Source organism: Monodelphis domestica, chromosome 3, assembly GCF_027887165.1.
Source record: "Monodelphis domestica isolate mMonDom1 chromosome 3, mMonDom1.pri, whole genome shotgun sequence".
NCBI classification, from domain to species: Eukaryota; Metazoa; Chordata; class Mammalia; order Didelphimorphia; family Didelphidae; genus Monodelphis; species Monodelphis domestica.
Window position 1 is genome coordinate 222,417,566 of NC_077229.1, and position 21,393 is coordinate 222,438,958.

General features: G+C 36.8%; 1 protein-coding gene and 1 long non-coding RNA gene across 8 annotated transcripts in view; one reads left to right on the forward strand and one right to left on the reverse strand.

Moving 5' to 3' along the window:
* LOC107651827 (uncharacterized) overlaps positions 1-21,393 on the forward strand; it is a 39,763-nt gene that overhangs the window by 5,524 nt on the left and 12,846 nt on the right. The gene's annotated exons all lie outside the window — the stretch shown is intronic.
* RIPOR2 (RHO family interacting cell polarization regulator 2) overlaps positions 12,322-21,393 on the reverse strand; it is a 127,008-nt gene continuing 117,936 nt past the window's right edge. For all 7 annotated transcript variants that reach the window (XM_001375399.5, XM_007487858.3, XM_056823519.1 and 4 more), the window contains 4 exons: positions 20,563-20,765; positions 18,537-18,620; positions 15,962-16,052; positions 12,322-14,199 (listed from right to left, as the gene is read on the reverse strand). In XM_001375399.5, the coding sequence (XP_001375436.2) occupies positions 14,099-14,199; positions 15,962-16,052; positions 18,537-18,620; positions 20,563-20,765 (479 nt within the window). In that variant the 3' untranslated portion in view covers positions 12,322-14,098. The remainder of the gene's footprint in view (positions 14,200-15,961; positions 16,053-18,536; positions 18,621-20,562; positions 20,766-21,393) is intronic.

The window sequence follows — 21,393 nt, forward strand, 5'->3', positions numbered from 1 at the left end:
ATTATAGAATGAAACACTCCAATAAGAGGAAAAGGAAGGGAAATAAGCCTTTATATAGCACCTACTATGTGCTAGGCACTGTACCAAACTCTTTACAAAAAATATCTCATTTGATCTTGACAACAGTGCTTAAGTGTTATTATTGGTTAAGTGTTATTATTATCCTTATTGGCCAGGGTCAAAAAGTAAATATCTGAGGCTGGATTTGGACTCGGGTCTTCATGCTTCTTAGCATATACTTCTATGTCACCTAGCTACCTCTGACAAAAACAAAACAAAACAAAAACAAGGGGAGGGGTAAAATAATGGTGTATAAATACCTTAGCCAATATTTAAGACCCCCTTTGATAAAGGTCAGAACTATCACTCCAGTGTCTTACCCAACCTTTTCTTTTTTTTTTTAAACCCTTACCTTCTGTCTTAGAATCAATACTGTATATTGGTTCCAAGGCAGAAGAGTGATAAGGGCTAGGAAATGGGGGTCAAGTGACTTGCCCAGGGTCACACAGCTGGGAAGTGTCTGAGGTTAGATTTGAACCTAGGACCTCCCATCTCTAGGTCTGACTCCCAATCCACTGAGCTACCCAGCTGCCCCCTTACTTAACCTTTTCTAAAAAAAAAAACCCTCTATTCTAGCTTAATAATAATTTCTGCAATATATTAGGCTCATTCCTGAGCCTACGTGCTAATGGTATATAGGAAAGAACGATAGACAAGGTCAAGTTCAGTACTGAATATGAATTTAGTGCATTTAAGTTCAAATCTTGCCTCTGAAATTTATTAGCAGTATGACCTTAGGGCAAGTGCCTTCACCTCTTTGATTCCTATCTACCCCATATATCAAAATATGTTAATGCTTTTAGGACCCAGGGTTATTGTGGGGCAAAACTGACTCTATTATGTAGGTGGTACAGGGGATAGGATACGGTACCGAAAGACTAGAAGATCTGAGTTTCAACTGGCTTCACATATTTCCTAGCTGTGTGACCCTTGGCAAGCCACTTAACCTCTCCTTTTTTTCTGGCATCTTCATCTGTAAAATTAAGATAATAATAGCACCTACCTTGAGGGGTTGTTGTGAGGATCAAATAAGATAACATATATGCTTTAGAAACCAAAAAGTCCTATGTCAATGCTAGCTATTGTTGTTATTGTTGCTAAAAATGACATAAAATCAAATATTATTTGTAAAGCACTTTGCTTTGCAAAACATAAAATGCTAAAAGGCCTAGTAGTGATTATCTTTGGACAATGGAACATTTCCAACTCAGTGTCTAAGAGGAATCTTAAAATCAATGTATCTAAAACTGAATTCATTACCTTTGTCCCTATGTCATCTCTTCCAAGCTTTTCTAAATCTGTAGAAGGAAGGCAGCATTATCCTCCCTGGCTCCCAGGTTCATATCCTCAGCCTTTTCCTGGATTCTTCACTATCTCTCATTTCATATATCCAGTCAATTGCTAAATCTTGTCATTTCTACCTTCACAGCATCTCTAGCATTCAATCCCTTCTCTCTCTGCATCAAGCCTTAGCTCAGTCTCTCATCATTTCTCACCTAGATTATGGGGATGATCTCTTTAAAAATATTTATTTATTTAGAATATTTTCCCATGGTTACATGATTTATGTTCTCTTCCTTCCCTTTTCCCTCCTCCCTCCTAGAGCTGACATGCAATTCCACTGGTTTATACATGTATTATTGCTCAAAACCTATTTCTGTATTATTCATATTTGAAAACCAAAACCCCCAATCATATATTCCTAGAACCACTTGATCAAGCATATGTTTTTCTTCTACATATCTACCCCACAGTTCTTTCTCTGGATGTTCTTTCTCATAAGTTCCCCAGTATTGATCTTGATCACTGCATTGCTATTAGTAGCAAAGTCTGTTATGTTTGATTGTCCCACAGTGTTTCAGCTCCTGTGAACAATGTGCTCATGGTTCTACTCATTTCACTCTGCATCAATTCATGGAGATTTTTCCAGTTCATATAGAACTCCTTCAGTTCATCATTCCTTACAGCACAATAGTATTCCATCACCATCAGATACCACAATTTGCTCAGCCATTCCCCAATTGATGGGCATCCCCTCATTTTCCAATTTTTGGCCACCACAAAGAGCGCGGCTATGAATATTTTTGTACAAGTCTTTTTGTCCATTACCTCTTTGGGGTACAGACCCAGCAGTGCTATGGCTGGATCAAAGGGCAGACAGTCTTTTAAAGTCCTTTGGACATAATTCCAAATTGCCTTTTTCCTAAGTTGTCCACTCCATGTACAAAGGGCCTTTCTCTGAAACTCTTAGGTTCTAATGGAGTACACAAACTGTACACTGGTCATTCTTCAATCTTGCTATGTGACAGATCTACTACCTTTTCTAGGAATACACTTATTTGATAAAACCTTATCAAGTAAATCTTGTATGATATTTACTCCTGAGTAGTTTCACACATATAATATTCTGCGGGCTGCTCAAACCATCCCCCCACCCCATGGTTTTCTTCTTTTTTGTTGTTGTGATCTTTCTGTATAAATGTCATTATTCTATCTAGTTCTATGAAGTAGCCCACTGATATTTGTATTCACATATCTTTGAATGTATAAATTAATTAGAAAAATAGACATCTTTATCATAGTGATCTAAGCTATGATTTTGCTCTTCCTTTATTTCTGCCACATTTAAGTAGATAGTTATCATTTCTATAGTTTGTTCTTTTATCCAAACAAAATCACATAATTGCTGAGGTCAGTTTATCATCTTGCCCTGAGATTTGTAAGTCATATTTACATCATTCTTTATTTCAGCTTGTAATTTGTTCATTTCACAGGTTTGTGAAGGTTTAGGGCTGAACCTGGGGAAGACTCGAGTCCAAATCTGTTTACTAGCTATGTGTCACTGGGCAAGTCACTTAACCTCTATCCGTATCAGTTTTCTCATCTGCAAAATGAGGATAATTATAGCACTTACCTTCCAGGGTTATTACAAGGATAAAATGAAATAATGCACATAAAATTCTTTGCAAATTTTAATGATGACATCCACAATAAAATCCTGTATAAATGCTAGCTATCATTGTTACTTTTAATTCCTTCAATGTGTTAGTACTCATTATGTTGTTTCTTAAGAAAGTTCTAGTTTCATTTTTGCCCTTCTGTTGGTAGTTGAGTGTATTTTCTTTGAAGTCGTATTTTTGGAAGCACTGTGATATAATAGAAGTAGAAGGAATGCTAGCTGGCCTTGGAGTCAGCAGAGGCCTGAGTTTGAATCCCAATTCCATCACTTTCTACTTCTAGGATTTGGAGTTCTTCTATCTTCACCTGTAAAATGAGATAATGATATTTGTGTAATACTAACTACTCAGGCCCTCACTGCCTAAAGGCTAGATGTGTTATGTTTCACCTCTTACAAAAGGTTCTATACATTTAAAATTTTTATTTATTTTTTTTACAGAGTTTTCTAGTATCTAGTATCTAGGTTCTCTACCATTGGCTCCAGATCCCACTAATAGGGTTTCTTCCTCAAATAGAGAAGAGTCTTCTCTTCCCCAGTTCCATTTATCCATTAACAGTGAGATTAGATTTTACAAAGGGATATTTACTTCAAAGGAATAATAACAAATATACAAACATACTCCTCAACATGTGGGAGGTGTAAATCCTGTTCTTCCCTGCTGCAATATTTAAAGGGAAAAAAAAAGGGAGATTGTCCCAGTCAGACAGTTTTAATGGCAAAGGTTGTTTAGTTCTGCAGCCAATGGAATGAGGCTGTTCCCATCCATGTGGTAGGAGAACAAAGGATTGTTCTGCCTTCTGTGTCTCAGTTTCAGCCCAATAGATTCTGCTTTAACTTCTTGCCATTACCCTATGTGTGTATGAATGGAGATTTTGAACCTTAGGCTTCATTCCCCAGAAGTCCTTGGTATTTCCCAGAATTCCCTATAATCTCTCCTGGGTCTCCATGTTGGCGAGATCATGTTATTGGTATTTAACTGGCAGTAAGGCCTCCTACGCTCTCTCTTCTTGCATGGTGTAGCATCAGCAGTGACAGTGGTGGGGATGGCTGAAATTGCTAACCAGCCATGGGCATGTGGTTTTTATTTTGTATTTATAATTACCATCTGTGTATTGCCCTCCATTTAAATTTCCTCCTTTAATTCTAACCTTTCTTTTTTCCCTCTTATCCTCCCCTCCAGTGTCTCATTTTCAATTAGTCTCTCCTTTTTCTTATCCCTTATATTATTCCCTTTCCCACCACCTCCTTTCTTATTCCCCTCTTACTATGGGGCCTTTTGAATGCCTTCCCCAACCTCCCCCACTCTTGTATAACTCCCCTCCCCACCACCCTGTTTCTTATTACCCTTCTACTTCTCTATGGGGGGAAGAGACAATTCTATACCCTAATACCATGATGATGAACCTATGGCACCTGTGCCATATATGACACTCATGCCAAGGACTCAATGCCCTAAGGACCCAGGGTGCCCATCCCTGCATCACAGACTTTACCAGAGTTCCTAACCAGAAAGTGCAGCTGGACTGTTCTCCTCCCCATCTCCTAAGTAAGAGTTAGTAAGCAGGTCTCTTCAAAATAGGATCTCTTGCAGGACAAGATTGCCCCACTCCATTCAGAATACAATGGCCTCAATTACTTTTGGCCAGTGTGAGACAGAGACAACTTATGTCTTTACTATCATAGCAACCAGTGTCTTTACTATATGAAGTATTTTTGGGATTTGGGGATGTGTCTTTTGAGTCTGAAATTTAAAAATATCCAAAACTGTAGTCCAGTGATTTAGGAATAAGTTTTATGAATCTGAGGCTAGGCTAATAGCCTCATCACTATTCTATAGCTCCCTTCCCCAGTTTCTTTCACAAGCAAACTTGGGCTGCTTTAATTTCCATTCTTAGTCCTCTTACTAGCATTCAAAGGGGTGACAAGTCCATAAAGACATTCTGGGCCCATTTAGGCAAAATAAGCCAGAAAAGGCACATTTGCAGTTCTGTCTCAGACTCTGGCAAGGACTGATCTTGACCCTGTAGGTCTACGAATCACTGTCTAAGAATACCTGGCTTTCTTAATTGGCTCATAACATCCTGACCAGCTAAATACTATCACAAAACCTTGAGCTCTATCTCTGGGACAAGTGATCTTTATGCATATGCCCAGCCATAACCTGATACCTTTGTACTTCTCAAGAAATCCTTATGGCAGAGATAACTGACCAAAAGAAGGGTTGAATATTACCATTGGTTGAAGAGTACTCCTAAATGCAGCTGGACACTCTAATTAGCAACAAGGATGTATGCTCTTGATATATTATTTTTCCTTTGATCATAGAGTGTAGAAACTGTATAAATATTGGACCTATGTGCTTAATAAAATGGAATCTGTGATCCCATTCATAGTCCCCTTGACCCTGTCAACTTCTCATCCATGTGGGACTTTTTTCTTTTCTCCCTTCTCCCCCTGGAGCCTGTATCTGGAGAGAACCAGTTCTTATCAAAGGGATGCCTGGCTGAAAGAGAACTGGTGGGCTATAAACTCTGGAAAACACAGTAGTGGCTTTTCAATCTCCCAGTCAGCCCTGCATCCATATTAAAACCTGACTTCAACCCATGGCCATTTGCTAAAAAAGGTTAATTTGGAGGACACCCACTTCAGGAAGGCTGGACTAGACTGTGATGGGATGAATGTGCCAGGATGATAACATTTAATCTGAGGGTTGTATTTTCCTATAAATAAGGGGTTTTCCTGTAAGCTGAGGTGTTTTTTCTTCTTCTAGGTTTGAAGGGATTATAGCTCACATAACTAGAGGGGAGAAGAGAGCTTGGGCCCCTCACTTCTCCGTCTCCCCAAGCCTGACTACATTACTTGCCCCCCTGCCCAGTAGTCCAATGGGAGGGCTTCCTACCTCCTCTAGGTGGAGTAAAGGGGGAGAGCAGTTTGCTCAGCACTCAGAAGGGGGCACAGAATGGTTCAGGGGAAGGGGGGAACATGGGCATGGCACTTGGTCTGGGGGGGTGAGGTTGGGACATGTCTTGGCACTCCATCTCTAAAAGATTCTCTATCAATGTCCTAATGGATCTGACTATTTCCTCTCTGAGCCAATTCTAAATGAGAGTAAGGTTTTAGTATTTCCTGTCACCAATCTCTTCCTCTCTTCCATTGTATTGGTCTTTTTCCTCCCCCCCACCCACCTGCATGCTTCTTCTTTATGTAATATATTTTACTACATTTTACCTCTTTTTCCAATTTCTCTTAGTATTATCCTCTTTTTCTCCCCTAGTTTTTTATATATCTTTTTGACATATCATCCTATGTAGCTTACCACCACACCCTTTATGTAAGAGTTTCACATATCATCTTTCCATATAGGGATACATGTCATTTGACCTTGTTGAAGCCCTTGAATTTTTTCTCTTTCTTATTTACCTTTTCATGCTTCTCTTGAATTCTGTATTTGGGCATCAAATTTTCTGTGTAAGTCTGGTCTTTTTTTTTTTCAGGAATGCTTGGAAATCTTCTATTTTATTAAATGACCATACTTTCCTCTGAAAGAATATAGTCAGTTTTTCTGGCTAGTTGATTCTTGATTGTAGGCCCAGTTCCTTTGCTTTCAGGAATATAATATTCCATGCCTTCTAGTCCTTCAGTGTGGATGCTGCTAGATCCTGTGTTATCCTGACTGTGGGTCCATGATATCTGAATTGTTTCTTTCTAGAAGTTTGCAGTATCTTCTTCTTGGCCTGTGTTGCATGATTTCCAACCACAGGAATGCAATTTAAAGAAACTGAGTCAAAGTCTCTAAGCCATAAAGAAATATAGGTTTATTATATTATGGGAGGGCCAAGTCCCAAAATAAAGCTAAACCTTCAGTCAAGACCAGAAGACACCAAGCACTGTGAGAGAGACCTTCTTTTATATCCAAAAGAATTAGATGAAATAGTCCATGACAATAGTTATACCATCTAAAAATAGAAGCACCCAGAAGCAATTTTCATTGGTTAGGACAACTAGGAAGTGCTTCTTATTGGTAAAAGGAATCATTTGACAATGACTTAAGAATCACTTGATGGAAAGATGGGGAACACTGTTCCCTGGACTAGTGACACAAAAGTTAAGAGTGAGTCATGTTGATTGGTACCAAGTTCTTTTTTTTTTTTTTTAAACCCTTACCTTCCGTCTTGGAGTCAATACTGCATATTGGCTCCAAGGCAGAAGAGTGGTAAGGGCTAGTCAATGGGGGTCAAGTGACTTGCCCAAGGTCACACAGCTGGAAAGTATCTGAGGTCAGATTTGGTCAGATTATACTTTCTATCCCTACCTTTGTTTTTCTAACATCAGCTATAGTATAATAGATTCTGCTCTATAGCCCTTAAAAAAACAACTGTATTTCAGTTTCAAGCCTTCCTTTTTAAATGACATATTGTTAGATTACTGTTTCTAATCCATTCTACTATCCACTTCCATTTTATTTATTTTTAGGTTGAGGTATTTCATTCAAAGATATTTTTATTTTCTCAATTACATTTGATAATAATTTTCAACATATATTTTCCAAAATTATAAAATCCAAACTATCTCCCTCTCTCCCTTCCTTCCCCCTACTCAAATTGTAAGCAATTTGATTTGGGCTATACATGCATTATCATGTAAAACACACTTCCATTATTGGTCATTGTTGTAAGAGCACTCATACAAAACTAAAGCCCCTAAATAAAACACTAAATAAACTGGTGTGTAATACAGTATGCTCTGATCTGCATCCTACTCCAAAAGTTCTTACTCTGGAGATGGTTAACATTTTTTGTTATAAGTACTTCAGTATTATCCCAGATCATTGAATAGCTGGGAGTAGCCATGTCTTTTACAGTTGATCATCAGTATTGCTGTAGCTGTGTACAATGTTCTGCTTGTACTTATTTCACTCTGTATCAGTTAGTTCATGTATATATTTCTGGCTTTTTCTGAAATCATCCTGCTTATAATTTATTATAGCACAATAGTATTCCATCAGTTTCCAATTCTTTTTACCACAAAAAAGAGCTGCTATAAATATTTTTTGTGCAAGTAGGTCTTTTCCCCTTTTTTAAAATGATATCTCTACTGGAATATTCTCTACTGTGATATAGACCACTCAGTAGTGGTATTACAGGATCAAAGTGTATACACAATTTTATGGTCCTTTGGGCAGAGTTCCAAATTGCTCCCCAGGATGGTTGGATCAGTTCACAACTCCACCAATAATGAATTTCCACTTCCATTTTATGGGTGAGCTTATTCTATTCTTATTCAGTTATGTGTATTTCCATCTATTATATTTTCTTCTATTTATCTTTCTCCCTCTATACTGTCCCTCCTCAAAAGTCTGTTTTGTTTCTGATCACTTCCATTCCCTGTATCACCCCCTTTCCCCTGTGCTCCTATTTTCCTATTGGGTAAGATAGATTTATATATGCAACTTAATGTTTATATATATTCTTTCTTCTTTGTACCAATTCTGATGATGAAGTTCAAGCATTGCTTGTCACTCCACCCCATATCCCCTCCATTATAAAAGGTCTTTTTTGTGTGCCTTCTTTTCCTTTCCTCACTCCCTAATTTTTTTTTTAGGTCATCCCAACATAATCAATTTACATTCATACTTCTATCTATGTAGACCCCTTCTAACTGCTCTAATAATGACAAAGTTCTTAGGAGTTACATAAAACAACCTTCCATAGAGGAATGTAAATAGTTTAACTTTATTGAATTCCTTATGATTATTCTTTCATGTTTACATTTTTACATTTCTCTTGAGTCTTGTGTTTGAATGCCAACATTTTAATTCATTTTTGGTCTTTTTATCAAGAATATTTGAAAGTCCTCTAATTCATTAAATGTACCCTCTCATTCCCCAGGGCCCAAAGGATTATACTCAGTTTTTCTGGGTAGATTATTTTTGTTTGCAATCCTAGCTCCTTTGCCTTCTGGAATATGCACACCAAGTCCTCTGTTCCTTTAATATGGAAGATGCTAAATCTTGTGTAATATTGACTATGACTTCGCAATATTTTAATTGTTTCTTTTTGGTTGCTTGCAATATTTTCTCTTTGGCCTGGGAACTCTGGAATTTGAGAGTTTTTGTTTTGGGATCTCTTTCAGGAGGTAGATTGTTTCAACCTTAATAATTTTTTGAAACATGATACCTAAGCTCTTTTTTTTTTTTTTAATCATGGCTTTCAAGGTGGTCCAATAATTCTTAAATTATCTCTTTGATCTATTTTCCAGGTCACTTGTTTTGTTTTTCAAGTGAAATATTTCACATTTTCTTCTATTTTTTCATTCTTTTGATTTTATTTTATTGTGTTCTTAATATCTCATTGTGAATCTTAAAATTTCTCAGACTGTACCTTGGAACATTATCTTAAGATCATATGGTTAAGGTTATTCTCCATTTAAACAATGGAGGTACTTGGTCAGGAATGTATTGGGAACTCTAACATTACTCCATCCATACTTAGGCATACTTTAGGGGAAGATAAAGTTGTAAACTCCTTACTGAACAATGAAAAAGTACTTAACCCATACTTATAGTGAGGCAAAAGCCCTTCAGCTAGGTCTACTTTTAGATCTAATACAAAAGGGTGCTAAGTACCTATGAAGGTCAAATTAATCACTAAGAAGTCAGGCAACTTGCAAGGGGCAAGCTTAACAAAGAGATGTGAAGTACTCAGAAGATATAATTTACACAGGTGAGAACTAAAAACTAAGAATGGGCTGTCCTAGGAAAAGTGTCTACTATGATTGGTAGACGTGAAAATTTAGGGGAGGTGACACAAGAGAAATTTCTCTTTAAAAGGAGCTGTCTGAATCAGTTCAAAGTAGTTCGATTTAGTTCAGCTTTGGTAGCTGAATTGGAGGTCAGGAGTCAGAGGAGGCTGCTGGGTCTCTGAACACTAGAGTTTTCCTTGGAAAGATATTGTGGTGAGAGATTAAAGACTGACTTAGTTTCTCTCTTAAAGAGAACAGCCTAGGCCATTGACCTAGGCCCTAGCCTTTTCCTACTATTTCCTCTTACTCTGTCTCTTTCGCTTTCCTTAATTCCTTCATTTATATTAATTAAAATCTCCATAAAACCCAGCTGACTTGGGTATTTCATATTTGGGAATTTTTCCCATGGCAACCACTGATTTTTGATTTAATTCAAGACACTAAAATTATCTTTACAGTTTGGGCAATTCACAGTCTTGAAACCCATATTTTCGTGGTCACATCATGGAGTCATTATCATCTACTTCTCAAATTCTAATTTTTAAAGAAGTATTTTCTTCAGGGAGCTTTTTGTACCCCATTTCCCAATTGGACAAATCTGCTTTTTAAGAATTTTTTCTTCTTCAGTGAATTTTTGTATCCTCCTTTTTCATTTGGCCTGTTCTACTTTTTAATAACTTCTTTTCTTTAATGAATTTTTTGTGCCTTTTTTACCATTGGGCCAAAATGGTTTCTTTTTTCTTATGGAACTCATTGATGACTTATTAAATTTCTTTTCTTAAATGGAGTTGTTTAAGTGTTCTATTTCCTGTTTTGGTATTCAGGGCAGTTTGTGTTTTTGTAATTACTGATCTATTTAATGTAAGATTTTCAGATTTATTTGCATATAATTGGGCAAAATACCTCTTAATAATTGTTTTAATTTCCTCTTCATTTGAAGTGAATTGACCCTTTTCATTTTTGATACTGATAATTTGGTTTTCTTTTAATCAAATTAACTAATAGTTTATTTTATTTTCATTTTAACCCTTACCTTCTGTCTTAGAATCAGTACTAAGTATTGATTTGTATTGATTCCAAGGCAGAAGAGCAGTAAGACCTAAACAATTCAGATTTAGTGACTTGCCTAGGTCACATAGCTAGGAAGTTTCTGAGGTCAGATTTGAATCCAGGACCTTCTGTCTCAAGGTCTGCCCCTTTTTCTGCCTAGCTACCTAGCTGCCTCTTTATTGTTTTTTTTTCTTTTCTCTTCACAAAACCTCCTACTTTTATAAGTTCAATGGTTTAAAATTTTTTAATTTATTAACATTTCCTTTGATATTCAGGATTTCCAACCTAGTGTTTAATTGGTGATTTTTAATTCATTTCCTAGTTTTTTTCTTTCTAGTTTGATGTCCAATTCGTTGATTTGCTCTTTCTCTATTTCATTGATGTAAACATTTAAAGATATCAATTTTCCTCTAAGTACTGCTTTGGCTGCTTCCCATAAATTTTGGTATATTGTCTCATTGTTGCCATTCTCCTTAATGAAATTGTTGATTTGTTTCTATGATTTGTCCTTTGACAAATCATAGAAACTCTTTGGGTTTATTTAATTTCCAATTAATTTCTTAAGTTTATCTTCTGTTCTAGAATCAATACCATGTATTGGTCCTAAAGCAGAAGAGTGATAAAAGCCAAGCAATGGGGCTTGAGTGTCTTGTCCATTCACACAGCTAGGAAGTATCTGAAGTTAGATTTGAAGCAAAGACCTCTTGTCTCTAAGCTTGGATCTCAATTCACTGAGCCATCTAGCTGCCCTTTCCCCCAATTTAATTTGTAATCTACTTTTCCCTGGCCCTTTATGGAATGTAATTTTTATTGCATTATGATCTAAAGAAGATGCATTTAATTTTTGTGACTTTCCTGTTTTTAATTGTGAGATTTTTAATTTCTAAATACATCATCAATTTTTGTATAGGTGCCACGTACCACTGAGAAAAAGATTCCTTTCTATTCTCTTTCAGTTTTATCCAGAAGTTTGTCATATCTAATTCTTCTAAAATTGTATTCATCTCTTTAACCTTTTTGTTCATTTTTTGGTTAGATTTATCATATTACAAGTCCTCTAACTCTTTAATGTAGAAGTTGTTAAATCTCATGTTATTCTAGTTGTGGCTCTACACTATTTGTATTGTGTCCTTTTGGCAGGATTTGATTTACTATTTGGTTGATTGTTGAGACTTAAGAAAATGCAGATTAAACTTAAAAGTTTCCCCTGGATACTTTGTTTTTTTGGAGAGCTGGTTGCTAAAACTTTTACCAGCACACTTTTTCTTACATTCTGCTCTGCAGATGTAGCCTGGTAGAGGGCGTTTCCTCACTGGGACATGCCCCTAACATTATAATCACAGGCCTGAACTGAAGAAAAGAAAATTTGTGGAAGGAGAGACCCTGTGAATCAGTGGCAATCACAGTTATATCTAGTTGAAGAAATGATAAGACTAAATGTGTTGTTTTTAACTTGAGGTACGATGTCTTAGAAATGTGTCAAAGAGAATACAATTGACTTGGGGCATCTATTAGTAATTCAAAAATAATCTTTATTATAATTTATGTGCTCATGAGAGTGATGAGTACAAATGCCACAAAACTAGAAGGCATCCCTTCCAAAATCAGAAGTCAATACAAAAAGGTCTAAAATCTTTAGCTCATGCAATAGACATAATATTTAAAAAAAAACCCTCTGCTTTTAACATTATACTTTTACTTTCCATAAAAAGAACAATCTCATCCATTAAACAAGTAAATATTTGACTATACAAACATATCTTTTCAATAAAGGAGATATATATATGTAGTTATATATATATTTATAAATTTACAAATATGTACATGTACATTACAACTTTCACAGTTGAAATAGGGATTTACCAGAAAGCCTGGCAAACAATTTCCATTTTAAAATGAAGTGCTTAAAAAAAAAAGGATATTAAAAATCCGATGAGTTTAACTGTCACTCAAACAGGGTATTATACCAAGTGTCCATCCTACAGTTTGGATCATGGAGCTCTAATTACACTTATGAATATTTCTTTGAGTACTCTGAGGACTAATGAAATACCTTGGCATATCCTACTTGTTATACTTTCAGGGAGATAAGACAATCATTACTTAATGTCACCCGCTTTAAGTGTCTCACACTAATCTAGCACCCCGGTTTTGCTGTAATCATAGCATGCTGCTATTTCACACCTACTGTGGGGCAGCCATCGAAACACAGACAATGATGAGGTATTTCTGGATGGTGTTCATCAAGGTATGCTTGGTCTTGCTTCAGACTTGCTTCATGAACCCTGTTAGGAGCAAAGACACCTTCACATACTTCCCTTAAGTCTTTCCAGGAACTATGGACCTCTGCCAGTTCCCCAAGCACATCCCACATCACAAGGATCTTTCCAGCCTTCTGACTCTTCATTAAGGTCTTGGGTACGCTACTGACAGAATCCACTGGAGTATACTTGGGAAAGTGGGAATGCCAGCTTCTTCTGACTTCCTAGCAAGTTAATCTGGAAATTTTCTTGAATATATATACACACACATATATGAGTGGATATAACTTTAATTTGTAAGTCTTAGCAACCTCACTTTTCAATAGAACAAACATTAAAACTGTGAATTATTGGAGGGGTAATGGGGGTGACTGAAAAAGGGAAGTAAGAGGTTATATAGATATTCAAAAATTAAAATGATAAAAACTAACATTCCACCCAGTTAATCTATTTGGGAAAGTCTTTTTCTGTGCCCTTCTGAAGGACATTCTAGGTAGCTAAGGGGGTAATTCAACCCTGAGTTTATTACAGAGGAAAAACCACAAGGCAGCTGACATTTATTACAGCTTGTAATAAAAACCAAACCAAAACAAAACAAAAAAATCTTTTTCTTCAGTGAGTCCCTACTTCCTAAGCCCACCTTTCCAGTTAAGATAAAGCATCACATGAATATTTCAAGTTCATAGGACAATGTCCAGTAAAAAAATACAATGCATATAAAAAGCTGAGATGCCCATCTTTAAAATGTCATCCATGCCAGATGAGACTGAATTATACCGGGTGTTGCTGGAAGCAGTGGACAATATAGTTGACTGATTCAGAGACCTGCTCTATCATTAGACAAAGGAAAAAGGTGACGGGACTTGAGAAGCCCAACTTTATTTTGTTCTATAAATAATCATGTCTCTGCATGCCTTCAGTAGGATTCCTCCATTGCCTCTGTCTCTCCAGTTCAGTGACGACACCATCCTAATCAGGAGGGCCAGATGCCATGGCCCTTTAACATCAGGCAGAGCATGGGAAGTAGTTAGAAAGCCGTGGCAACTTCATTTCCATAACGACCTCCAATCTTCACACAGTCTCGAGGAAACTGATCCAGCTGTTCATATGCTAGCCGTCCATCTTCTCCTGGATAGAAGACATTGAGTGTTAACACAGAGGAAGCCTTTGATTATCTCTAACAAAAGAATTTCATGGCAAAGTTGCTTAGAGATGGATTTGCTATAGGTTGGCATGAGTTTGGAGGTCAAGAGTTAACATAATTTTAGTTGGTATAATTTAGTTGAAAAAGAGAAAAAATAAAAACCACCCTTTTTCATTTTGCTAGTCTTTAACGAAGTTTGGAGGGCAGCTAGGTGGCACAGTGGATAGAGTGATAGATCTTGAATTAGGAAAACCTGAGTTCCAATCTGGCCTCAGACACTTCCTAGCTAGCTAAGTGGCTCTAGGCAAATAATTTCACCATTTGCCTCAATTTCCTCATCTGTAAAATGAGCTGGAGAAGGAAATAGCAAATTATTCTAGTATCTTTGCCAAGAACCTCAAATGGTGTTACGAAGAGTTAGACACAAATGAAAAGCTACTGAAAAATAGCTAGGATGTTATACAACTTTTTTCTTTTCTTTTTAATTTTTTTCCCCATGGTTACATGATTCATGTTGTCTCCCTCCCCTCTCCCAGAGTTGACATGCTGGACAACTTTTTCTAGTTAATATTCATAACTAAGAATTATTTGGGGGAAATCTATAACTCTGGGAAGGTTTGACAAATGTTCATATCTAAAAAGAGGCTGAGGGGGCAGCTGGGTGGCTCAGTGGATTGAGAGCCAGTCCTAGAGACAGGACAGATTCAAATCTGGCCTCAGACACTTTCTAGCTGTGTGACCCTGGGCAAGTCACTTAACCTCCACTGCCTAGCCCTTACCTCTCTTCTGCCTTTGAACCAATACACAGCACTGATTCTAAGATGGAAGATAAAGGTTAAAAAAAAAAAGATACTGGGACTCCACCACCACTACCACTAGGGCCACCCCAAATAGAAACATTTATAATTATTTGGGTATTTGTAAGATGTAGCAGTAAAGCAAGAGCATGAATTAATCTTTTAAAAAAAGAAGTTCAACATTTTAACGTACTAGGGATCATTTAAGGCAGGGGTTCTGTCATGTTTTTAAATGCTTTAGATACTTTCTAGCTGTGAAGCTGAGTTGTCAATTAGCCATTTTCAGCCCTTATTTCTAAAAAGGGGATAAGTAACAGCAGGATTGTTGTGAGAATGAAGTGATATAATATTTGGAAAGCATTTTGCTAACCTTAAAGTGCTATATAAATTTCAGCTCCCATTAATTATCATTAATATTATACATAAAATTACAAAGAAATAAATTACATTATAATTTACAATAATTAAAATATTTTTAAAAACACTAAGATCACAGACACCCAGATCAAGAAACTGATTTAAGTAAACTCTGCACTGAATATTTTTGTATAATGAAAAAGCTGTGTGTAGGAAATGATCATCCCCTCACTTAAGTGTTTGATTAACATATGTTGTCCTGTTTGCACTAAACAATATTTTCACTTCTGTGTACTTACAGGTCTTCATTTAAGCATCTCAGAAAAATCAATGAGCCATTTTTTGAATAGTGCAAAGTTGGGCTTCGATAGGTGTCATTACATACAAATATTATCTCATTTGATCCTCAAAATGATCCAGAGAGGAAGGTTTTATTACTCACATTTTACAGTTGAGGAAATTGAGGCAAACAGGTTAAGTGACTTGCCCACATCACCCAGTGTCTGAGGCTGGATTTAACCTCTATATTAAAAAAAATTCACCACAACAAATAATACAAAAATATTCTTAGAACATATAGTGTAAAACTCACCAAGAGAGAGGAGGGTTTCAGATGCCACATTTCTGATCTCTTCATTATCAGACTGGCACAGACTCACAAGCATTTTAATGCTTTCAGTAGCCTGCAAAATGGTAAAGAGAGAGCTTTTGGGAAATGTCCTTGTTTCCTGTTGATTATAAGGTACAACAAAGAATTCTGGCATCTAGAGTAGAGGGAGATATTGCCATCATACTAGAGAATCAAATTCAGCAAACACTTAAGTGCCTATACCGTGCCAGCTTGGGGCTGGAGATACCATTCATCTGGAAGTAAATACCACATGTATGCAAAATAATAGAAAATAATTTCAAGAAGGACAGATTGCTAATAAGCAGGGGATCAGGAAAAAAAGGTTCAGGTAGGTGTGTCACTGTTGCTTTACCCATATCTTTTACATAGTATATATACTTTCTCATTAAGTCCCTTTTCATAAGGAACAATTAAAGATGAACTTGACAAATGATATTTTTGTGTAAAGAAAGAGATCAATACTCTCCTAGGGAAAAGGACATTGCTAATGTTTTAGATAAACATTTTCATATATGAATAGAAAAAGAATTTCATTTTAAAACATACTTTAAATTTAAATTAAAATATTAACAATTATATATTATGTAATATAATTACATATAAATAAGAAATAAAATAAAATAAAAATTTAAATTAAATTAAATTAAAAATACTTTTTATTTAATTTTAAAACATAAACTATGTATGTAAAGAAATAGTTTTAAGTGGAATTTGGGCAATTTTGGAGAGAAAATGATCCATGGAATAGATTCGAAGGCTCAGATTTCTTTGGCAACAAGGTGGTATGATTGTGTGGAAGCAACTTAAAAATTTTTTTCAAATCACCTTCTGTCTTAGTATCACTTCTAAGATAGAGGAACAGCAAGGGTTAGACAACTGAAGTTAAGTGACTTGTCCAGGTCACATAGCTAGGAAGTATCTGAGGCCAGACTGAACCCAGATCCTTCCATTTCTAGGCCTGGCTCTCAATCTTTTGAGTTACTCAGCTGCTCCTTTCCTGTATATATTTTCTCATTAGCTTGAGATGACCATAGTTATGCTTAAAGATGGTTAGATAAATTATAACAATGATTCCATGAAATTCTTCCAGTTAATTGTCTCAAAAATAAAATTCTCTGTGTTTTGATTTCTAGAGTTAGAGGCTTGTTATACCAACAGTGTCTTTTCTAAAGCAGCCACATTTCTGATACATTTGTTATAACCTCTTTATAGTGACAAACAGAAATGGGTTGCCTTTAAGGGAGATCTGTAGAATCTATGGCTGTTTTGAAGAAGCTGACTTTGCAGAACAGATATTTGATAGCCTCACTAAACTAGACAATCTCTTCAAAATCTCCCTCAGTCATGGTTTTGTCTTGAAAAGAAAGATATGGATTGGATTGTTGGGTGCTGGAAGGTTTATCGTCCACAGTTCCGTAGGCTTAGATGAGTAGTGACTGGTGCTGATGAGACCTTTGTCATGGAGTAATCATTTTGAACGCCATGTATTTCAGTCGTATTTATTGTTCTATTCTAAGACTTCAGAAGGCATCTTTCTGGCCAGAAGCCTAGTAACTGTGGGTCACTACTTATATGGGAGAACTAAGTGAGAGACTGTAGATAGAATAATACTCATTTATTAGTACTACTAGAAAAATCTCAATGAAAAGGAACCAGTGTCATCATTTTTATGTAAAAAGATGCCACCGTTCATTTGCTTCCTATTCTGAAATCCAAAAGCTGAGAAGTTTAAAGGTGTTTTCTTATTTTTTTTTTTGTAGGGAATAGGAGGAGCTTTGGGTTTGTTTTTTTTTAAATAGGGAGGGAAGGGTGGAGGGAGAATGACATCAGAGAGATGCATTTACAAGATTACAGGGTGATGTGGAGAATGGTTTGGGGAATAGTTTGAGTGGGGGAAATACCAGAGACAGAAAAATTGGAAGTTTAATCTACCAGCTCAGCTTTGGCTGCCTTGGTTTCCTTAACTATAAAATGGGGAAATAATATCATCTACCCCATTAGGGTTATTGTAAGAATCAAATGGGACAATATTTGTAAATCACTTACCACACTGCCCAACACATAGTAGGTGATTAACTGCTTATTCCGTTGTGTTCCCTCCTTCCACCTCTTGGCTTCCTTCAAGATTCGACCCCCAAATTAGCTTCTCTAAGAGGCTTATCCTGGTCTACTGGCTTCTTTGTTTTCCTGGCCCTTTGTTCTTTCAATGTTAAAGCCTTCCTCTCATATTATCTTCTCCATTCTGAATACATTTTGTAGATGCATAATTGGCATTTCTATATTCCTCATTAGAGGATTTTAATTAAAAATTTAGTTAAAATGAAAATTAATCTCATTTTTTAAAATCAGAAAAAATTAAAAACAATGTCCTTGAAAATACATTGTTTAAAAAAATTTTTTTTCTGCACTTAGCTAGAGCTTAGCATCATCTCTTGTACATAGTGAGCCCTTGGTAAGTGCTTGTTGGCTGAATGAACTAGTTTCACATCCTTAAAATATTCTGAACTGTCAACAGAATGCTGGTCCTGAGACTCACCTCAAGGCTTTTCAGTGCCATACATGCTGCCTTCTGAAGGTGGAGGTTTGTCTCTGTCAGGGCCTCACAGTAGTACAATAAGGCCTGGAAAAAAGAGAAAAAGGGAAAAAAACATGAGTTGAGTTTATTTTTGTATATGATCAAAGAAGTGTGCTCTCTTGATTCCTTGGGATAAGCTCCAATCTCACTAGTCTAGATGTTCTCCTCAGGGTTGCAGGCTTCAATCTGTTGTGCTGGTCCATGTTATTGTGATTCTTTCCCATAATTGCTTATAAATTCATCAGAGAGAATTCACTACATGCACCAAAGGCTTTTTTCCACTTTCTCCTCAGCCTAAGACAGCGGTATACTCTGGCTGCCCACTCTGTCATCCCTTACCCACTTTAGACCTATTTTCACCCTGGTCTTGCTTTGTTTTGAAGTTAGTGACAATTGTAGTGATTGAGAGCCAGGCCTGGAGGTGGGAAGTCCTGGGTTCAAATATGGCCTTAGACACTTCACTTAACCCCTTTTGCCTAACCGTTATTGCTTTTCTGCCTTAGAATTGTTACTAAGGGGGGGGGCAGGTAGGTGGCTCAGTGGATGGAGAGCCAGGATGGAGAGTGGGAAGTCCTGGGTTCAAATAAGGCCTCAAACACTTTCTTAGGTGAGTGATCCTGAGCAAGTCATTTGACCCCTACCGGCTAGCCCTTACTGCTCTTCTGCCTTGGAATCAATGTACAATATTTATTTTAAGATGGAGGGCAAATATTTGAAAAGAAGATGATACCAAGATAGAAGGTAAGGGTTTAAATTAAAAAAAAAAAAGAAATCAATTATATCACTGCAACCTGTCTCTGTGATGCCTCATGGACCCTATGGCAATCCATGAAGTCTGTGGATTCCTTCTCAGGATAATGTGTTTAATGGCATAAAATATAATTCATAGGATTACAAAGGAAACTAGTTCTATCAAAATGAATTTATCAAAACATTAAAACAAAAAGTTCCTGGACCCACGTTTAGGAGTCCCTGCCTTAGATGGTAAACTCCTAGGCAAGGACCTGGGCAAGGAACTTGCCTAGCTCACAGCCTGAGAGAGCATGCAAAGGATGTACTTAACAGTACTGAGCCCTAGGCACGCAGGGCACTAAAAGTCCTGAGCCTGGGCAGGCGGCATCCATTGGTATGCCCTTATATCCTGCAGAGATATCTAGCTTTAAAGCCGCAATAACAACAGAGCTATCACGTTACTCACTTTAGTTTGAGCTGTTGCCTAAGAAATCTTGACTGCTGTGAAACCCAGATTGGTAATACTGCTAGAAGGGAACAAAGAGCATGCTGGGTAGTCAGTGCCCAGGCTTACAGGATGGATTTCCTTTGACAACGCCTCAGGCTGATTAAAAATAAAATCAACATCCCCAGAGGAGATTGTCATTACAGAAGAAGGGTGATTTTCTCCATGGAGAGATGTGGGAGGAAAGAGCAAGCAAATACAGCATTTTTCCTTTGAAGCTGTACCATGGTATAAGAACAATGAATCAGTAAGAAGAAGTAGAGGCCAATAATCATTCCATGTCCCGCTAAGGCAGTCAAACACTTCCCAGTGACAGGTGTTAGTGACCCCTTGGGACTTTGTATATAGCCTAGTCTACATTTGCAGGCACTTTCCTTCTGCTTTATAAAACAGAGGGTATTGGGGGGCAGCTTGTATATAGCCTTGTCTACATTTGCAGGCACTTTCCCAGAGTTGACAATACTGTTGCTCAGATCCTGGTTTTTGTTTTATAAAAAAATCAAACCAGCTTTTCCGTAGCATCCAGACTATGCTAGCAAATACATTAGCATGCACATTCCTTAGTTGTCTGACAGACGTACCTCTTGTCTTTTTAGCTAGATAACAAGCCCAGCCCATGGGTTCTCTGTTCTATGGCCATTTGGACACAACATGCCATTCAGAATGCTTGTTGAGCCATACGGAATGAAGAGATAGTGGTGTTAATGATAGAGGAGGATTAAATGATTTCTCTGTTATCTAACCACTTACCTTTTCCCTGAAATGCTTGTTTTTGGCTGCTGCTGCCAAATACAGTGTCACAGCTTGACTAATCTCATCATTGTTTTCAGTTAGAAGAAAAGCTAGGGATCGAAGCACTTCCTGCTGGACTGGGAGGTTGTTGGCTGTGAGATCTGTCATATTCTGTAGTAGTTTTTCATCTCTTAATGACTGGAGAATTTGAACCATGGAGGCTAGGTTAAGAAGAAAACTGAATTAACATTCTGGTCTGTTTGTTTAATGTGACAACTTTTGGACAAGATTTCCTTTAAAAAAAAACACAATTACTTAAATTTTTAAAAATTAAAATTCTTTTTTATTCTGGTCTTAACAAACATAATATAAAATGAACACATATATATCAAATAGAATGAATAAGGATTGTACATGAAACAATGAATCTCTGTTATGTGTAGCTTACTTTTCCTTTCAAGTACTGTATGTAATTCAGTGTTACTTTCAAATCAGTCCTGCAGTTTTAGATTTCCTATTGACCTATTTTTAAAAAAGATCTTATCTTCTGTCTCAGAATCAATACTGAGTATTGGTTTCGAGTTAGAAGAGCAGAAAGGGCTAGGCAATTGGGATTAAGTGACTTGCCTAGGGTTCCACAGCTAGGAAGTATCTGAGTCTAGATTTAAACCCAGGCTCTCCCATCTTGAGGCTTGACTCTCTATACACTGTGCCATTCTAGCTGTCTCTTTTTGCTTTCTTTTATGCATGTTAAATAGGGTGTCCCAAAAGTCTGAATGTGATTTAAAACTATTATAGCTTAAAACTGCTCTTGGACTTTTGGGACAACTCATACTTCAATAACCTAAT